This window comes from Natator depressus, chromosome 3 (assembly GCF_965152275.1).
Source record: "Natator depressus isolate rNatDep1 chromosome 3, rNatDep2.hap1, whole genome shotgun sequence".
In the NCBI taxonomy this organism is placed as follows: Eukaryota; Metazoa; Chordata; order Testudines; family Cheloniidae; genus Natator; species Natator depressus.
This window is the reverse complement of record NC_134236.1, coordinates 155,564,001-155,582,588: the sequence shown is the minus strand read 5'-3', so window position 1 is coordinate 155,582,588 and position 18,588 is coordinate 155,564,001. Positions and strand designations below refer to the sequence as shown.

Sequence of the window (18,588 nt, the reverse complement as noted above, 5' to 3'; positions counted from 1 at the left end):
TGTCTAGGGATTTTAGCTATGAGCTGTAAAAACGTATGCAATTATAGCAAATTCACCCTGACCGTTTTTATGTGATGTGCAGCATAATCCACCAGTTCTCTGTGTGTAGCATTCCTGTTGACTTAAATTGGAGTTCTGCACATAGAAAGATTAGACCTTTAAGGTGATTAACAGTTATAGTTGGACCATGGTACAAGACAGCATGGAGAACACGAGTAGCCAAACAGAGCAAAACAGTGTTTGTACTACTCTCTTTCATTAGAATTCACATCTGTCCTCATATCATTCAGTTCAGCTATGGTTATCCAGTGATCTGCACTTACTGTGAGCGAGTCTCCCAGCGCACTAATCACCTTGATGTCCGCCGGCCTCAAACGGTGAACTAAGGAAAAAAAGATTGGGAGGAGAAGGGAACTGTCAAATCACACTGTAGTAGAAGAACTTTTCTTTGGGATAAGTACGAAGCATTCTAGAGACTCCAGTTCAATATTCACGTTAAGCCAGGTCATCATGCCAGGTCATCATGACCCTAGGTGCTTCGAATGATAAATTGACAAATACTGGCATTGACCAGAATACTCAGCAGTTAGGAGGGCAGTCATCGGGCCAAGTCTTGATCCCACTGCTGCAAACCAATCACAGTGAGAAGGCCGAGAGATTTCCCTCCACATCTATCCAAAGCAAGGTTTTTATTAAGCCCCAAGAAATGGACTGATGACAGGCACAGCTCCACTGACAGCAGTGGTGCTTGGTATTGCTACAGCTTTTAAAAGGAAACCAAAATCCATTTGGGAGAGAAACACACAGAAGTCTTAAGATTCCAGCCTGGATCTGAAAAAGTATCACATATTTTCTCCTATTGTCTGGTTGTCATTTAACTGATCGTTATAAGCCAGGTTTTCAAGCAAGCCATTCTTCCACTTAGGCATCAAAATAATAATTTTCAGGAGTTCAGCATGGTGAGTGCTGAGTTAAGCACTTTTGAAAATATGACCCACATTTAGGTGCCTGAATGAGAGTGGAGCTCTCTTGCAAATCTGACCCCCGTTGTGAGTTCTGAGCACTTGAAAATCCAACCCTGAGCTCTTTTGAAAAATCTGGCCTACATTTAGGCTTGGAAGGATTAGATCTTTATTGGTAAGTGTTGGTAAACGTCAATTTCACTGTACACAGAAACTGACAAAAGAAAATATTTTCATCAATAGTTGAAATTTACCAATAGGCAAAGGAAAAAAGGAGCTTGAGAACTTAAGAGTTTGAGTTAAGGATATTTACTTGGTACATTTTGACATGCGTTTTAACAGTTATAAAGCTTTAAATCTCACCATCTACTATCAAATAATTGTCTGATCCCCATTCCCATTGTCTGATTCCCCCTGCTGTGGTTTCCTACAACTGTGAAAATTTAAATGGATAAAAATAGGGGGTGAAATGCTTAAAACCCATAATTTTGCACAACTGGGAACATTTAAAATTAATAAAAATAGAAAAATGCTTTAAAATAAAGATATCTGTCTAAATAATAAAATAAAAGTCAAATTTTGCCATGCCTACCTATATTTCAATTTGTGATGTGATACAAATAAAACTGAAAGAAGATTCTCCTTTTATATAAGGCAATGCACTAATATGTATATATTGACCTTGATACATTAAAAATCTATATGCACAGCATTTGTTTTCCCTTCATCTGAGTTATTTCTTGACTTCTTAAGGATGTGTATATATATCCTGGGTCTATAACTGGCCTCTTTTTTAATTTATTTCTTTGGTAATGAACCTTTACATAGAAAAGTTATCCATTAAAACATACTATACTGAAAAAAGAACACATAAAATTGTAATTGCCAAAGGAACAAAATAGATCACAGCAGTAAATTCTGAATTGCAGAATAACATTACCGGCTCCTGAAAGCGCTGTTGGTTCTGAACATAGGGGAAATTAAACTACTATTTCTCTTGCCCATGGTCAGCAGAACTAACTGTTAGACAGCACTACCATCCGCAATTATAGGCAGGCTGATGACTCCAAGGTATTTTACAGAGTGGACCATTCAATGTGATTAGTGAACTGTGACTTAGCTGGGAAGAGTACATCCAACTTAGATACAAACCTGACTGATATTAAGCCAACCAGATAATTTAACCAGAATTTGACTGAAGAGTCTTTCAATCTTATCTAAAGAACTCCCACTGTGGCAAAGCAGGAGCCATACTAGGAGTCTGCAATGATCCATTTCTCTTCTGTGTCTGCAGGGGAGCTCTCAAGAACACATTAAAGGTTAAGGTCAGAGAAACCTGTGATACTGGAAGCATCTGTCAGTAATTCACATCTACCTCTGAGAAAACTACCTGTAAGTAAAGGGATAAGGACTACAAAAAACAAAATGTTTCAAATATGTTTCCTTGAGCTTAGGCTGTTTAAACTGAAATAACGCTAAATATCTAATTTTTTTCATCATCTTTACTGTTTTATTTTTAATTTTTTGGAGAAGGTGGTGGCATTTGCAGTTAAGCTGGGTTGTTAGAGACCTAGGTGTTCCTTTACTTCCTTACCCTGTGTGACATTATGGCAGCTATCTGTGCCTCAGTTTCCCCATCTGTCCAGTGGGGATAATCAGAGTTCACTGACTCATTGGCACGCTCGGAGGCTTAAATCATTACTGTTCAGAGAATGCTTTGAGATCATTGACTGTATGGGGCTAAAGATGTACAGATTTATTATAACTGCATATACTACTACTTGGGCAGACTGGTTAGCTTCATTTTCTGCCTTTTGCCAGTTTCACTTTGTAGTTCACCTATACTTAAGGCCAATTCTGTGTACGTGGCTTTATAAACACCACAGGGGAAATTTTAAATAGCTTACCTAAAGCTGCGTCTTTTATTACTGAAGTATTTTTTACATTAATGAAATCATTTAATACTTCAAAAAAAGTTACATTTTGTGCATAAAACTAGTTGACAGTGTCCCTTTAAGATCAATTGAAACAGCTCTTCAATAAAGATTTTAAAAAAATCTGTACCTGAAACAGGAACCGTATTAGAGGGATTTCGATCAAAACAGGGAATGTTTGTCCCATAACTCCTTTCCTGGAAGTACACACAGTATGAGACATTACATGATGCCTTTTATGGATGGATGGTGATAAATGTTTGGTGTCCCAAGGGATTTATATATAAAAACAAACTGAGATCTTCCTGAATTTCCTAGAGTGAAACTGAATTCCACACCATTTAATAATTGCACATAAATAGGCACACCTGGTGGCTTATGCTTTTGGCAAGTTATATATTGGGCTCTCTTCAAAACTGATTTGCTTCTGTTAGGGGATGACCCACTGTTTTGAGCATCCCCTAACTCCTGGGCATGACTAAGCTAAATTTCCACCTCTCTAGTGCTTCCTCTGGATGTCCAGGGGTCCCCTTCTTCTTGTGAAGGCTCGGCCTTCCTACCAGGTCATTTATCACCAATCCCTCTCTCAGGGTATCAGAAACCTTCATCCAACATGGATAATCAACACCCATAGTCACGTGCTAGAACTCCCCCTGCAAGTGCAAAATTAAAAGCAACCTTAACTTTGCTACCACCATGATTTTTTCATTTTGTCTTGTTTGTTTTGTGTATTCACTCCTGCACTGTAACCCTAGTTAATGGCAAAGTCACAGAAGTGTTATAGAATGCCTTAGTGTGTGTACACCACCTTTCTGGTGCCCATAAAATTAAAAGCCTGCTACTCAATCATAGCTAACGGCAGGCTTTTGGGCGGCAACTCCATCGCTGTGGTGGCGGCGGTAATTCGGCGGCGACTGCGTGGGGTGGCAAAATTGCTAGAACCGCCCCTGGCTAACGGAATTGCTCCTTTGTCTCAAATGGTAGGGGCTTGTGCTTTTGATAGTGAGAGTCCTAAAGTTAATCCCCCTTGATTTTTTATCCTAGCTTTTTTATATCACCAATTTTAATAATGATTCAAATCAACAAGCAGGAAAACCTGATTTAAATCACTGATTTCTAATCATGTTTTGCATTTGTACTTTTTAGCTATTTTCTTAAAGAAAGATGGAGCCTCATTGACTGATAACCATTAAAACATGTTTGATTTGAAACTAAATATATCCTTTATTGTGAATTTTGTGCTTCTTTTTGCTAACTAGAAGGATAAAATAAATTGATTAACATTTATTTAGACAATTATATAGCTTAACTTGTGTAGTGCCCCCTATCCATCCGGTTACCTCCTTTAGTGTCAATCTCCTTACAGGTTTTGAAGGACAGGCCTGGGATCCCGCCACCCACTCAGCAGGGTGTAACTTCTAGATTGACCCTTGGCATCTAGGTGTGAGTATTCCCTTGGGACAAGACCCCAGCATGGGTGTGTCCTATATGTCTCCAGTACAGTGACCAAGTGGGGAGTTATCTGGTTTGAGTGAGAGTGCTTTGGCCTTATGACTTGCCCAATCCTTCTCTTCTAGGTCTGCTTTTCATCATGCCATACTTTCCTTCTCATCTCTGCACACCCTGAAAAGTGACTAGCCCGATACTATTGCTTCTTATGCAGGTGTAAGTCAGGAGTAACTAATGAAATCCGTGGCATTACACTAAAGTAAGTGAGATGAGAATCAGACCTAGGACATGCAGTACCAGCCCACATCTCACGTGGGTTCCTAGGGGTGCTGGTCCATGATGCACACTGAACTCTTGCTCGTGACAATGGATAATATCACCTTTGCAATGTTCAGCACTGTAGTAACATTGCCCAGGATCCCTGCACTTCAGCCTTGTCTTCGTGGCCAGAAAGGTTCTTTTTTTTTTTAACCTCATGATAACTAAGATGAGCGAGCTATCCCGAGGTAAAACCACCATGATAACAAGGCAACTCAATTGGACCACAATTTAAACCAGGGGTGGGCAAAATTTTTGACCAAGGGCCACATTTGGGTGGGGAAATTACATGCAGGGCCATGAACGTAGGGCTGGGGCAGGGGGTTGGGGTGCAGAAGGGAGTGCTGCATGTGGGAGGGGTTGCGGTGTGCAGGAAGGGGCTCAGGGCAAGAGGTTGGGGTGCAGGGGGGGGAAGGGGGCTCCGTGAGCTGCCCTTGCCTGCAGGCACCACCCCCCGCAGCTCCCATTGGGCGGGGTTCCAGCAGCACACAGAGCCCTCTGCCCCCCATCCCCCAGGGGCAATGTGGTGCCAGCTGCTTCTGGGAGTGGCACGGGGCCCGTGGTGCCACGGGGGCAGCAATCCCGCGGGCCAGATCCAAAGCTCTAATGGGCTGGATCCAGCGTGCGGGCCATAGTTTGCCTACCCCTGATTTAAGCTCAACAAAAGTTAGCCTGAGGCTGACCTTGCCTACTTCATCTTGCAGTAAACCTAACTTGTCTTGCCTTCCCTGTGTTTTTACTTTGAGATAGCTCATCTGTGTTAGTTACCTTGAGATAAAAAACACACCCTTTTTAGCAGCGAAGACAAGGCCTCAGGCTGACTAAAGACAATTTGGCCCATGCGACACAAAATCCAACTAGGTAAGGATGTGGCAACAGTATAAGTCTTTTAGTCCTCAGCCATTCACAGCATGGAAGCAAAGAGTCTCAGGCTTTGGATTCACAATTGTCCCCATGTAATAATGTTCATGAGACAACAACACTCTTGTACCAACCCCACCCACCCAGTGGAGTCACGTATTAATTTATATGCTACACCAAGGCTTTTTGTACCTGAGACAGGGCTTCAGGCTGCGATGTCCGAGGGGAAGATGAGTAGTTACTATTTCTGTATGTGAACAAATATGGATACTCCTGCAGAGAGAAGATACATTTAATGGCCATAACAGAAAGACAATCAGCTGCTGCTGAAGACAATTGGCCACTTTCAGATGAGACAAAAAATTGATTCAAGTTACCGCTGGTCCAAGTGCTTCACTTTGTGTGGGACTCCATTTTACTGCTGAAATTGATCCAAATACAGACAGTTCTCTCCCTTTAAAGAATAATTCACTTTATTCATTTCAGACGAGATGCACCCAGCATCTGAACCACTATGAAAGATCCAGTGTGGCAAGGTTGTTTAACTACACATTGCCATGAAGTCCAGTTTTCAGGCAAACATCCTTGGTTCAACATTTTAACAATACAAAATAGTTAAAGAGGCTTAGAGGCCATTTGTAACCTAAAGCTTTGTGAGCAGACTCAGGAACTGTGTCCCCACACATGTAGGACTGAGCCGTAGTCTCTTAAAAAAGGCATCCATCTGTATAAACAATTAGATAACTTGGAAATTCTGTAAGAGGCAGTTAAAATCCCACATTAAAAAGAAAGTCCTGTTACCTGAGATGGGCACTGGGCCCGAAGCATCTCTGTATAATGATAATGCTCTTTCTTCCCAACTGGTTCCATCTACAAGAGGACAGAACACAAGTTTCTTATACTCAAGGGGATGCAGCCGTAAATCAGGTGTGTTAGGATCTAGAGTTTAACTGCAGACCCATCTCTATCATATACCAGTACACAAAAACACTGTGATGTGTATGACTTAAGGTGGCTCTATGCGTAACATAAAACCACAAAAGCAAGGAAATGAAAAGTTAAGGCATCTCACATAACCAACTTCGTACTCCTCCACGTGGAGATGACCTATTTCCGCACTAGAGCTCACACCACCACCTTAACTCTGCCCCAGTAGGGATGCCAGCCTTCCAACCCCATTCCCCAGTCTCCCCACTACCATTAACAGTCACACTTCCCCAAGCATTCCCTCCCTCCCCCATCTACCTTATATTCTGGAAAAATCACGCTTCATTCGTTTAGGGAGGATGGCTTTCTACAGTGAATAGTTTTTAAGGGGCCTTGTCAAAGTTCACCAGGAGCAAAGCCTTTTGTGCCAGCACCCCTTGCTAGTCATTTATCAATTGATTTAAATTCAACACAAAAGGGCCCCTAGGGTTTTCAAACTCCACCACCACCACCAGTTTACTGCCTGCTTTAACGGCAAGTCAGCTGGATTATTTGGCCCTGATGCAGGCCTGGGTTCTTTGGGTTAGGTTAAGGGAGCTCTTCTCTTGTCCCAGCATCAACCAGAATTCACCCTCAGAAGAAGCAGGCAATCCTTCTTATTTCATCTAGTAGGCCCTGGTTGGCTACTGCCTCCTCTCTACCCTTTTAGCCCCTGGAAAACCAAGTCTGTTGACTCAACCAGCACAAGAGCCTGAGTGGCTTCTCTAAGCAGTGCTCAGAGGTGCAAACTCACGGTCTCTTTTTCCCCAGTGACACCTTTGTGTCAGGGAGGCAACGCCTCCAGCAAAGGGCAGAGAAAGCCTGGTACCCCCTGTCACAAGCCCAGAAAAATCACAAGATTCAAAATGTGAACCTTTTTTAGGGGCCAATTTTTAATTGATTAGAGCTCAGACTAATTAACTGATTTTCTTGAAACTGATCAGAAAATTCAAGCTTTACTGAGAGATTATATGCTGAAAATTTGGGCAGATACACTGTTTTTAATGTAAAAAGGGGGGGGGGGCTTGAACTTTCCATTTAAGTACAAAATGGAACACAATCTTAATTCTGATGGAGCAATGGCACCACCCTGATTCTTTCATTTTTGTTTGGGTGCTATTTTTAATCACTCCCTGTGATCCGACTTTGTGATAAAGAGTCACAGAAGTGTAATACAATGCCCTTACTGCATGTGCACCATCCTTCTGGGGAACAGAGCCCACAGAATTACAAGCTTGCTATTATCACAGCTAATAGATTTGCTCTTTTATCTTAAGTGAGTGGGGCTTGTGCTTTTGATGGTACTGCTTTTTATTCCCATTTTTTTAATACACGCAGCCACCGCTTGTTACAAAAGCACTATGTGTTGCACCTCAAAGCTGGATACACGACTGTTTTTTTTTCTACCCCTTGTTTCTCTTCCCACAAGATGGGACAACTATTAATGCATCATTATGGCAGCTGATGAAACTGAATATTGACAGATGCAAGACGAATATTGGAAGGAATAATTGGACTACTCTTACTCCTTGCTGGGTTGTAAATTCACTGTAAACACTCAATAAATAAACTTGGGCACCTTTGTAGATCACTCAAGGAAAGTCTTTGCTCAATGTGCAACCATGGTCAGAAAAGCAAGGGTGCATAAGGAATGGGACAGAAAACACTGAAAATATTATAATACTGTTATATAAGTCATTGTTACATTCTCGCCTGGAATGTTCAGTTTTGGTCATTCCATCTAAAAGGAAATAAGACAAAGGGTTCAGAGACAGGGTTACAAATGCTTAAAGACTTCTGTTGGAGAAGCATTTGGAAAGGTTAGGACTGTGTAGTTTAGAGAGGAGAGGAATAGGAAGGAACATGACTGAAATATAGAATACAATGAATGGAGAGTAAAAGTAATTTGGGAGCTCCCACCTTACTCTCTCATAAGCAAGAATGAGGGGCCATTTAATTAAACTGATAGAAAGAAATGTTATTTTTACACACCATAGCCTGTGGCACACATGGTCACAGGCTTATGGCCAAGAGGTTAGTAGATTTCAAGAAAGGATGAGACATTTGTATGGATAATGAGAAGAACCACAGTTACATTAGACAAGATTTTAAAAATATTAGAAAGGATATAAACCTTCACACTTTAGGACATAAACTAATCTCTAACTGATGGGAGATAGAAAGGTATTTATCCCATGGGCAGGTTATTCTATTTGGTCCACCACAGAATTTTTCATCTTCCCCTGAATTTTCTATTACTGGCCAATGTCAAAGACAGGATACTGGACTAAATGGACCACTGTTCCAATCCAGTTGGGCAATTCCTATGTTCCCAAAATAGAAGTAAAATGTTTAATGAGCATATAGAGCATGATGCATAGTACAAATCCCTCTGTGGTCGCTACCCAGTTAGGGTTCTTGTCTTACTGACTTGTTTTTCCCTATCTTGTAGGGCTGGACTTTTCATGGTCTATTTTGTTACATGAATCATAAGTGAGAACAAGAGCAAAAGCTTCTTGTCTAAATTCTTTAATACAAATGAAGGGCACTTAGCACCTAGATATATTTCCAGAGATAATGTTACAAAGCATTTACCCAAATTAATCATACTGTCCATTGTAGATATCGGCATGGTGATGTGATGGTGGACTAAATATACAAATAATTACTCACAGCTTTTCTCAACCACCTGCCAATTTTTAACAAACCACTTTCTTAAATATATAAAGTTTGTTGGAACCTTGCTCCCGACCAGCAATTAAGCATTTTGTAAAAACATCTACAGGGCACCTGGAATTCACACATCAAGTGGAAGGAGCAGAGCATTTTGGAGACAAAAAATCGGCTCCTTCCTACTCTGCTGAGTATTTACTGCCACACTGGCCATGATTTATATCTCGTACCAGCTCCCGCTGCAGTGGGTTTGTTTTTTAGCAGATATCACTGGATGTTATTCTGATGATAGTAAGAGCTTCCCCTTGTCAGAGATGCTGATCAGATAAAGAAATCTTCTGTGCCTTTTGAACTCCAGAGATTCTTCCCTGTCATCTAGTCTTATGCAATTGTAGGCAACCATAAAGGGATTGCAGATAAGAAAGTCTACCCAGAAAGATGCCTTTCTGAGAATCTCCAGCTTTACTAAGAGATTTCAATGTTGAAAGAGGAGAGGCATGGAGATGAACAGCCTTAGGTCAGTTCATCGACTCAAATGGCATCTCCAAAAATATAAGAAGCTGACAGCAAATCCTGGAAAGGCCCATCTTTGACAGTACAACTTCATTTTGCTTAACATCTGCCACACATGCATGAGTTTCCCGAAATGTCTCCAGAATTAAAGCGACAAGAATAAATTACAGAAGAGGGGAGTGTTAAGAAGTGTAGTCAAGGGGGCCAAATAAAGGATATGTATTCGGAAGAGATGTGAATTTATATGGAGAGTCAGTGAAGCAGAGTGATACAGAGAGGCTGTTCCAATGGCCCGAGCTGCAGAGAAGAAGGCTCTCCCACCAACAGGTACCAGATTACTGTGTGAAGGCAGACAGGGGAGTTTGATGCTAGGTGAGGGCAAGGATTTGTCCGGGAGCTGTGTACACATCCATGGAGAGCTTTGAACATACGGAGATAAATTGACTTCAGTGGAGCCAGGATTTCGCCCCTGGAGTGCAGTTTTGTACTGGACCCTGCAATGAATGGGGGGGCAATAGAGTTGTTTCAGGATGGGGATGGGGAGGTCACACTTCTTTGTACAATACGTGTGAGAAAGACAGCAGCGTGTGGCATTCTGCACACGCTTGAATCTGGAGAGCTGGGATTTGGAAAGACTAGAGGGAAGGGAGGCTTAATAGTCTAGATGCAATGAGCACATGAACCCAGGAATGACAAAGTTCTAATACATTCTCTAATTTTAGCTGCTGAGACGCTAATTGCATAGTCCAGTAAAGATGTGGGGTGGGGATGAGAGGTATGAAGGTGGATTCTAGTTTAAGGCTTTAATAAGAATCTCCTATGGCTTCCCTACCTGATGCCGTTTGCCAGTGAAATCCAGGATTCTTAAAACATTGGCCGAGCCGACCCCAAACAAAATGTTTCCACCTTCTGTTAGCAAAGTGCAATTTTTGGTGGCAAAAATTGGCAAAATTAGCTACCTCCCCTTCAAGTAAACTCATTATTTGCACCCAGTGGGAAAAAGGCACTTTCATAGACATTTCACAGGGAAAAAATTGTGCTTAGCAGATGGAAAGGCAGATTTTTGCCCTAACTCTTTCATATTTGTGTGAATAACCTCAGTAGTTTTGCACTTAAACCCATTCAAAAATAATATTTAGTTTAGGAAGTGTTTTCTGTCTTCAGATGTTTTACAAATCATTTAATTAGTGCTGGTAATATCTGTGCGAGCTAGGCAAGTATCATCAGCCCTGGTTTATAGGTGGGGAACCTGAGGCACAGGTAAGTTAAGTGACTTGCCCGATCTCACAGGCAGACTGTGAGACAGTGCTTAAATTGGCTTTCAGTCCTCCTCCTATTAATATAGCTAGTGGAACTGAGCCAAACACAATGACACCGGAGCACAACACATCTTATCATGGCATCTGCCTTGCAGTAAAAGAAGAGTTGAGATATGAACTTTGACATCATCCTTATGAGCATTCATGGATAACAGAGAGGCAGCCCCTTTGTTCCAAGGTTACAACCTTGATTATGATTAAGGCTATGATTATGTCACGGAGGTCATGGAAGTCACGGAATCTGTGACTTCCATTGCCTTCTGTGATATTTTCTGCTCTGGGACTGGAGCTCCCAGTCAGCCCCCACACCCCGCAGCTCCCAGCCACTGCCCTGGTGGAGGGACCCCACAGCTCTCCAGCCGTGGCAGGCAGGGGGACGCCCTGCAGCTGCCGAGCTGCAGTGGGTGGATGGGGGACCCCCTGCAGCTTCCCAACTGCCCTAATCATTTTTGTTGCCCTTCTCTGCACCTCTGCCAATTCAAATATATTGTTTTTGAGATGGGCTGACCAGAACTGCACACATGGATTTATATAGTGGCATTATGATATTTCTGTTTTTTGTATCTATCCCTTTGCTAATGGTTCCTAAAATTCTGTTCACTTTGATGACAGCTGCTGCATATTGAGTGGATGTTTTCAGAGCACTATCATGAGTGGAAACAGCTAATTTAGCCCCCATTATTTTGTATGTGTACGTGGTATTATTTTTTGAAAGTGCATTACTTTGCATTTATCAACATTGAATTTCATCTGTCTTTTGTTGTTCAGTCATCCAGTTTAATGAGATCCCTTTGTAACTCTTTGCAGTCAGCTTTGGACTTAACTATCTGCACATTTTGCCACCTCACTGTTCACCCCCTTTTCCAGATCATTTTATGAGTATTTTGAACAACATAGGTCTCAGTACAGAACCTTGGGGGACCCTGCTATTTACCACTCTCCATTGTGAAAACTGACCGTATATTCCTACCATTTGTTTCCTGTCTTTTAGCCAGTTACTAATCCATGAGAGGACCTTCCCTCTTATCCCATGACTTCTTATTTTGCTTCAGAGTCTTTGGTGAGGGACCTTGTTAAAGGCTTTCTGAAAGTCCAAGTACATTGTATCCACTGGACACCCTTGCATGCATAGTTGTTGGCTACCTCAAAAAATTCTAGTAGACTGACGAGGCATGATTTCCCTCTACAAATGCCATTTTGACTGTTCACCAACATATGTTCATCTATGTGTCTGATAATTCTGTTCTTTACTATAGTTCCAACCAATTAGCCTGGTACTGAAATTAGACTTATTGGCTGTAATTGCCAGGATCACCTCTAGAGCATTTAAAAAAAAATGGTGCAATTTGGTACAGAAGCAGATTTAAGCAATAGGTTACATACCACAGTTAGATCTGAAATTTCATATTTGAGTTCCTTCAGAACTCTTGGATGAATACCATCTGGACCTCATTATTTATTACTGTTTAATTTATGAATTTGTTCAAAAACCTCCTCTATTCACACCTCAATCTGGGACAGTTCCTCAGATTTTTTTGTTGTTGTTCTCTTACTGTTTTGTTTATTTTTTTATTTGCGGTATACATTTAGTTTGAGCCTCTGTTAAGATATTGCCTCTCCCCTTGTTGGTTCCATGATAAGCTGCTCAAGAAGTGATCATTTATAGTGTCTAGACATTTTATCTCTGCATCCCTTCCTCAGGTTATACATACCCCGTCAGTATGCAGATAATTGAAACCCCCCATTATTATTGCATTTTCTGCCTTTGTACCCTCTCTGATCTCCCTGAGCATTTTACAGTCACCATGCTGAGCAGGTGGTCAGTATAAATTCCTACTTCTATCCTCTTATTGTTCCAGCATCAAATTTCTATCCATAGACATTTTATGGTACAGCTTGATTTATTTAAGATTTTTACTTATGCTTTGTTTCACGTATAGTGCCACTCCCCCACCAGCACGACCTACTCTGTCATTCCCATATATATTGAACCCTGGTAGTAACATGTCCCACTGATTATCCTCATTCCACCAAGTTTTCAAAATGCCTGTTATATCAATATCGTTCTTTAATGCCGGGCACGCTAGTTCACCCATCCTAGTATTTAGACTTCTAGCATTTGTATATAAGCACTAGTACATTTTGTCAATATTCAGTTCTTTGCCTTCATGTGTTATATTTAAATGGGACCTTATGTTTGACTCTTCTTCACTAGTTCCCACCTGTACTTTAGCAACTTCTTTCCTATCCTTTTTACTAAGCTATAGAACTTCCCCTTTAATAAATTCATCCCTAGGGGATGTCTCCACCTGAACTGTGTGCTCCTCCGCACCTGTTGGCTTTCCCCCAGCCCTTTGTTTTAAAAAAAGCTTCTACAACATTTAATTTTACATGCCAGCGTCTGGTTCATTCATTAATATCTGCTCCTCAGAAAACAAAACAAAACAAAACAAATCCCTGTGGTTTTCTTTAACATAGCTCCGCTAACCACCATTTATTTATTCGCTTTAATTTAATCCTTTTTAAAAATATGTGTGTGTGTTGAAATGTGGCTGCTGGCATGACTAGGGAAACAAAAAGAAGGCTGGAAAATTTTGAAGGAAGAGGCAAATTTCTAAATAAAAAGGGGGGAAATGCCTTAAACTGAAATTCTGGTAACAGATCAGATACATCTAAACAGCAAATACATTAAAGGGAGCATTTTCAAAGCACTGGGACCAGACTTCACTTTAGACAGGTGCAAAAAATGTGTCTGAATTTTTGCCCCCAATTAAATTAACTGCAGTCACAAATCAGAGTGCTCTGTCCTTCGCACTCATTGATTTGCAGTCACCATCAGCTAGTTGGAGGTGGAAGTACCTAGAACTCTGCCCAAATTCAATTACATGCACAATGTTGTGAATGCGAATTGCCTTTTGGCGCTTATGCTCTGGGGTTAGGAGTGTCCGGATTTCTTTGAAGCACCAGTCCCCAGAAAGAGACATTTTCAGCCTTCTGCAGCTGTAAGGAGTCTGTCTAGCCTGGATCCAATGCAAGCCTTGAGGCGGAAATGGAGGCGCCTCTAGACCAACCATCCCCTTCAAAATAGGAACATTTTGGCAAAACTTTATAAAAGGGTTTATTATTATTTGTACTGCTGCGGTACCTAGGAGCCCCAGTCACGGATTAGGACTCCATTATGCTCAGCGCTGTAGTGTTATAACTGTTATAACATCCGTTTAGGAACTGGAAGGCCAGGCCAAGACCCGGATGCATTCTCTTGAATGGGGTTCTGTGTAGCTGATCTGTGACCCTGTGAGAGAAGTCAGGCTCACCAACAAAGGGATTTTTCTTTACTTTTCTGTACCCTTATGTGTCTTTGTGCCTGCCCCATATTTAGGAGACTCTGATGTTGAAAGGAGGACATCTCAGGGAATTTTCAAAATGCTTACTGCAGTGTACATAGCTTTGTAACTGAAAGGAGAGGTCATTCTGGACTGTGTCATTCTGGACACCTTTAAATATAGAGTAGTCTCCCTACCTGTCTGTGGGTGGTAGCTATGAGGGAGCTTTCATCAGCTTCTCCCATTCCTCACAGTACTGCTAATGGCAGAACCCTCCCTACTTAAGGACAGGCTGGCTTCTTGGTTCCAGGCATTTGTGCTAAGCCTATTCAGCCCTAACATCTTCAACACTTCTTACCATGTTGTTCCAGAGACCCACGCCCAAGGCAGAGCACTCCTCTTCAGTGATTTCCTCTGGTGTCTTTGGTATGGAATTGCCATTAACCTGCCAGCCCTGGAAGAGAAAGCATTTTAGAATAAGACATGATGGAACAGCGCTACCTTATTTATGCATTAGGCCTGCAACCAATGCTTGGAGGACGAAATGATACTCAGCACTGGAAAAACCCAGTTATAAAATAATCTGAACAAGTAAACATGCACCAGAAGCCGACCTCCACTGCAGCTTCTGAGTAGAGAGACAGAACAGGACACTGTTCAGAGACATGACTGATGTACTTGGTATTAGGAGGCAGCTCTGAAAGGGCAATACATTCTATGATATAGCAGGAAGATCAGAGTAACTGCAAAGCAGGTAGTGATAATGAGAGTCACATGTGCAAGTTGAAGAAGAATATGCTAATAGGATTAACAGAGCCTGCTTTGGAATAAAGAGCTATTTCTCTAAGCTGATGTTTAAAGGTATTTTAAAGCACTGGCCTAAAGAACTTGATCTTGACCCTTTGATAGCACATATAGTGCAATATTTTTCAAGTAAAAGCCACAGTGTTTGACAGACTTTAGTAGCTCATGCACAACATCCTGTGGGTCTAGGCAGCTCTGTCATATATCAAAGCAAATGAAGAAAACAAGTGCAATATAGCTTTACATTTAAAAACAGCTAGCAGCGGAAAGCCTGTGCTGTCACAGTGTAATTCTTAAAATCATGTGTGTCAAAGAACTGAAAAGGACTGAAAATTTAAAAACTAGACAGCAACAGATCACAAATTCCAGTGGTAGAATCATAAAAATTTAGAGTTGGAAGGGACCTTAAGAGGTCATCTACTAAGTCCATCCTTCCCACACGGAGGCAGATCCAAATATATCTAGGCCATCCCTGATAGGCATTTATTTAATCTATTCTTAAAACCTATGACAGGGATTCCACAGCCTCCCTATTACTAACCTTTCTGTGATAAAGTTCTAGCTGCTGCAATGACTAGATGACCTCCTGAGGTCTCTTCCAACTAGGGTGACCAGACGTGCCAATAAAATCGGGACCGTCCCGAGTTTTAGTTCTTTGTCCCGTGTCCCAACCGATGCACGGTCGGGACGCCATTTGTCCCAATATTGCAGCTTTGGCCACTCTGGTGTTTTTTTGGTTTTGGGGGTTTTTTTTGGCTTCCCCCATGTGTCCCAATATTTTGTCCGTTTCATCTGGTCACCCTACTTCCAACCCTAATCTTCTATGAATGACATTTATACTTCAGGGATTCCATCAAGAAGTTATTCCTAGATGGTCATCTGATGCAGCCAGACTATATCAGGAATTTAAATCCCCCAAGAATGAACACAAGGTTATAAAAGTAGAGACCTTTTTCACCTTCTAGATCAAAGCAGGCAATAGCAATAGAAAGAAACTGTTTCCAAACTGAACTTCATGCATTGTGGTCAAAAGCCTGGCAAATTATTAAGAGACTGAACAGAGATTCTAGTCTGGACAAAAGAGAATTGCCAATCACAGAAAACTCCATTGCATCCCAGCTAGTGGCCAATGGCAAAGCTCCTAACTGAGATAAAGCCTTCAGCTGTGCAGTTAAAATGATGGTTGGTTGCTCAGAGATGGCAGTCTCTGGGAGTGGACATGAACCCGATGGCTCCTTTTACCAATCAAGAGCATGACAGGGCTGTACATCAACTCCTGGTCCAGATAATATCCACAATGAGTTTCTCTCTCACCTTGGGCCAAATCATCAAAAGTTGGCTGCTTCAGTTTCTGATCATTGGACTCAGGATTGCAGACTCCCAAAAGTTCAGTGCAGAGCAAAGATCCTAGCTGTTCCCAAGCCAGGTAAATCACTGATAGGCCCCAAGAGCTACCAACCACTGTCTCTGCTACGTGATATCTACAAAGTCCTGGAGAGACTAATTCTGATGTAGATTAATGAGGTCATCTATCCCCAGCTGCCTTGCATTCAGGCTGGATTCAGGAGGGGATGGTGCACCCAAGATCAGGTTCTTTGACTCAAGATGTGGAACATGCATTTGAGTCAGGAAAGAAAGTTGGTGCAGGCCTTTTTGATCTGATGGCAGCCTATGACACCACGTGGCATATCAGCCTGATTGCCAAAGTGTTGCAAGTGATTCCTTGTAGGCCTATGCTCTGGTTCATCTAAGAGATTATTAGTAACTGACAATGCATCCTGCAAGTCGAGCAGAAAATCAGTCCCATTAAGCGTCTCTACAATGATCTTCCACGGGGATCAGTTTTGGCTCCCATTTTGTTCAATAATACACACATACGACCTTCCCAATACACAAGCAGAGAAGAATGTGTATGTTGGTGACAGCCTTATTTCCAATGCTGGGTACAACTTCCACAGAACTGAAGGGAATCGCAGCCAAGACACAGATACTTTGTCCATTTTCTTCCAGAAATCTCAGTGAAACCAAGACTGTGGTAACTACTTTCCATTTCAACAATCATCTTGCCAATCAACCCATCTCCATCAGTGTCCAAGGGCAGCCACAGCCATTTCAATCAGTTGTCACATACTTGGGAGTAAAACTCAGTTGTAGCCTGATATACCAACCTCACCTGGAACACCTGAATGTGAAGATCTCTTCCGACACTGCCTTGATACAAAAACTATTGGGGAGCTTCCTGGGGAGCAGACCCTTCAATCCTTCATACATCTGCATTAACCCTGCTGTTTGCACCCTCAGACCACAGAGCAGTATTCAGCTGGAGCAGCTGCCATGCTGAGCTTGTCAGCACGGAGCCGAGTTCAGCCATGCATATTATTAGTGGCTGCTTGAATTATACACTAGCCCCCAGTCTGCATGTGCTGACACACTGTTGTGACTATTGGGGTTGCAAAGTGTACCCGCATTGTGAACTCAAATGTAAAAAGTATGTGGAAGTTCATCAGATGTTACAATAACCATGAAAACTAGGTCAAGTTGTTTACGACACTGAATGTCTCACAAGTGCAAGAGAACCAGACAAAGAGGCTGGATTAGTCTAAAGCAAAAAGGCCACTTTGATATAATCCCAGGACTGCTGAAATCATGCTTGGTAAAAACTGAAGATGTGGAGTCAGAAGTTAACAGACCAAAATTAGTGTGACAGATATTAGGCCTAATCAGTGGACAAAATAATAAGGGGGGATGAACTATGCCACCCACTTTTCCCCTTTTTGGGTTTCTTAAAAAAAGAGTCTTTGAAAGAAACATTATCAGTGCAATTCAGCTCTCCCTCTCATCTCCTGTCCCACCTTGCATCCCAGCTCATCCTTCAACCTGCCAACTCGTTTTGATTCATCTAAAAGACTTTCTTCCTTAGAGGAAGGCTAGCTGTCTTACCTCTTGTTTAAGGAACTTTGTTTTCACCTGAGAGTGCTAAAAGCCGTCACATTATCATGACATCCAGTCTTCATCCCATCCAGGGGGATACCTAATTTTCAGCACCTCGAAGGCATGTATGATCTTGTATTGTATTCCCTTCCCTTTTTGGGTTATTTTCTGCCCCACTGTTTCCTTCTTCCTATTCTTTCGGCTTTTCATTGAATCCTGAAGTCAAATCATATTGCATCCATCCAAACCTGCCTTTTTGAAGTACAAAACGTCCAACCAGATGATGTCCCTGACCAGATTGTAACTAATCAGGGTTCAAGCAGTAGATGTTGTGGTCTACTTGCCAGCCAAGCATCCACTCATAACTAACCAATGGGTCATGGTGCCAAAAAAAAAAAAAAATCAACAAAAGCAATGTTTCACCCATCTTTTCTACCCTGTCTGTCTGTTACAAACAGGATGAGTGAATGCCTTTCACATCAGGACTGAAGGTAAAATTAACCTGCTCCTTTTCTTCAAAGAAAGGTTGCTTTGA

General features: G+C 41.8%; 1 protein-coding gene across 1 annotated transcript in view; it reads right to left on the bottom strand.

The window, feature by feature from the left end:
• Positions 1 to 18,588, bottom strand: part of PLB1 (phospholipase B1) — a 117,296-nt gene that overhangs the window by 77,439 nt on the left and 21,269 nt on the right. The window contains exons 15-19 of the mRNA XM_074947088.1: positions 14,677 to 14,772; positions 6,326 to 6,394; positions 5,717 to 5,797; positions 3,027 to 3,093; positions 324 to 382 (exon numbers count right to left, since the gene is read on the bottom strand). Of these exons, the coding sequence (XP_074803189.1) occupies positions 324 to 382; positions 3,027 to 3,093; positions 5,717 to 5,797; positions 6,326 to 6,394; positions 14,677 to 14,772 (372 nt within the window). The remainder of the gene's footprint in view (positions 1 to 323; positions 383 to 3,026; positions 3,094 to 5,716; positions 5,798 to 6,325; positions 6,395 to 14,676; positions 14,773 to 18,588) is intronic.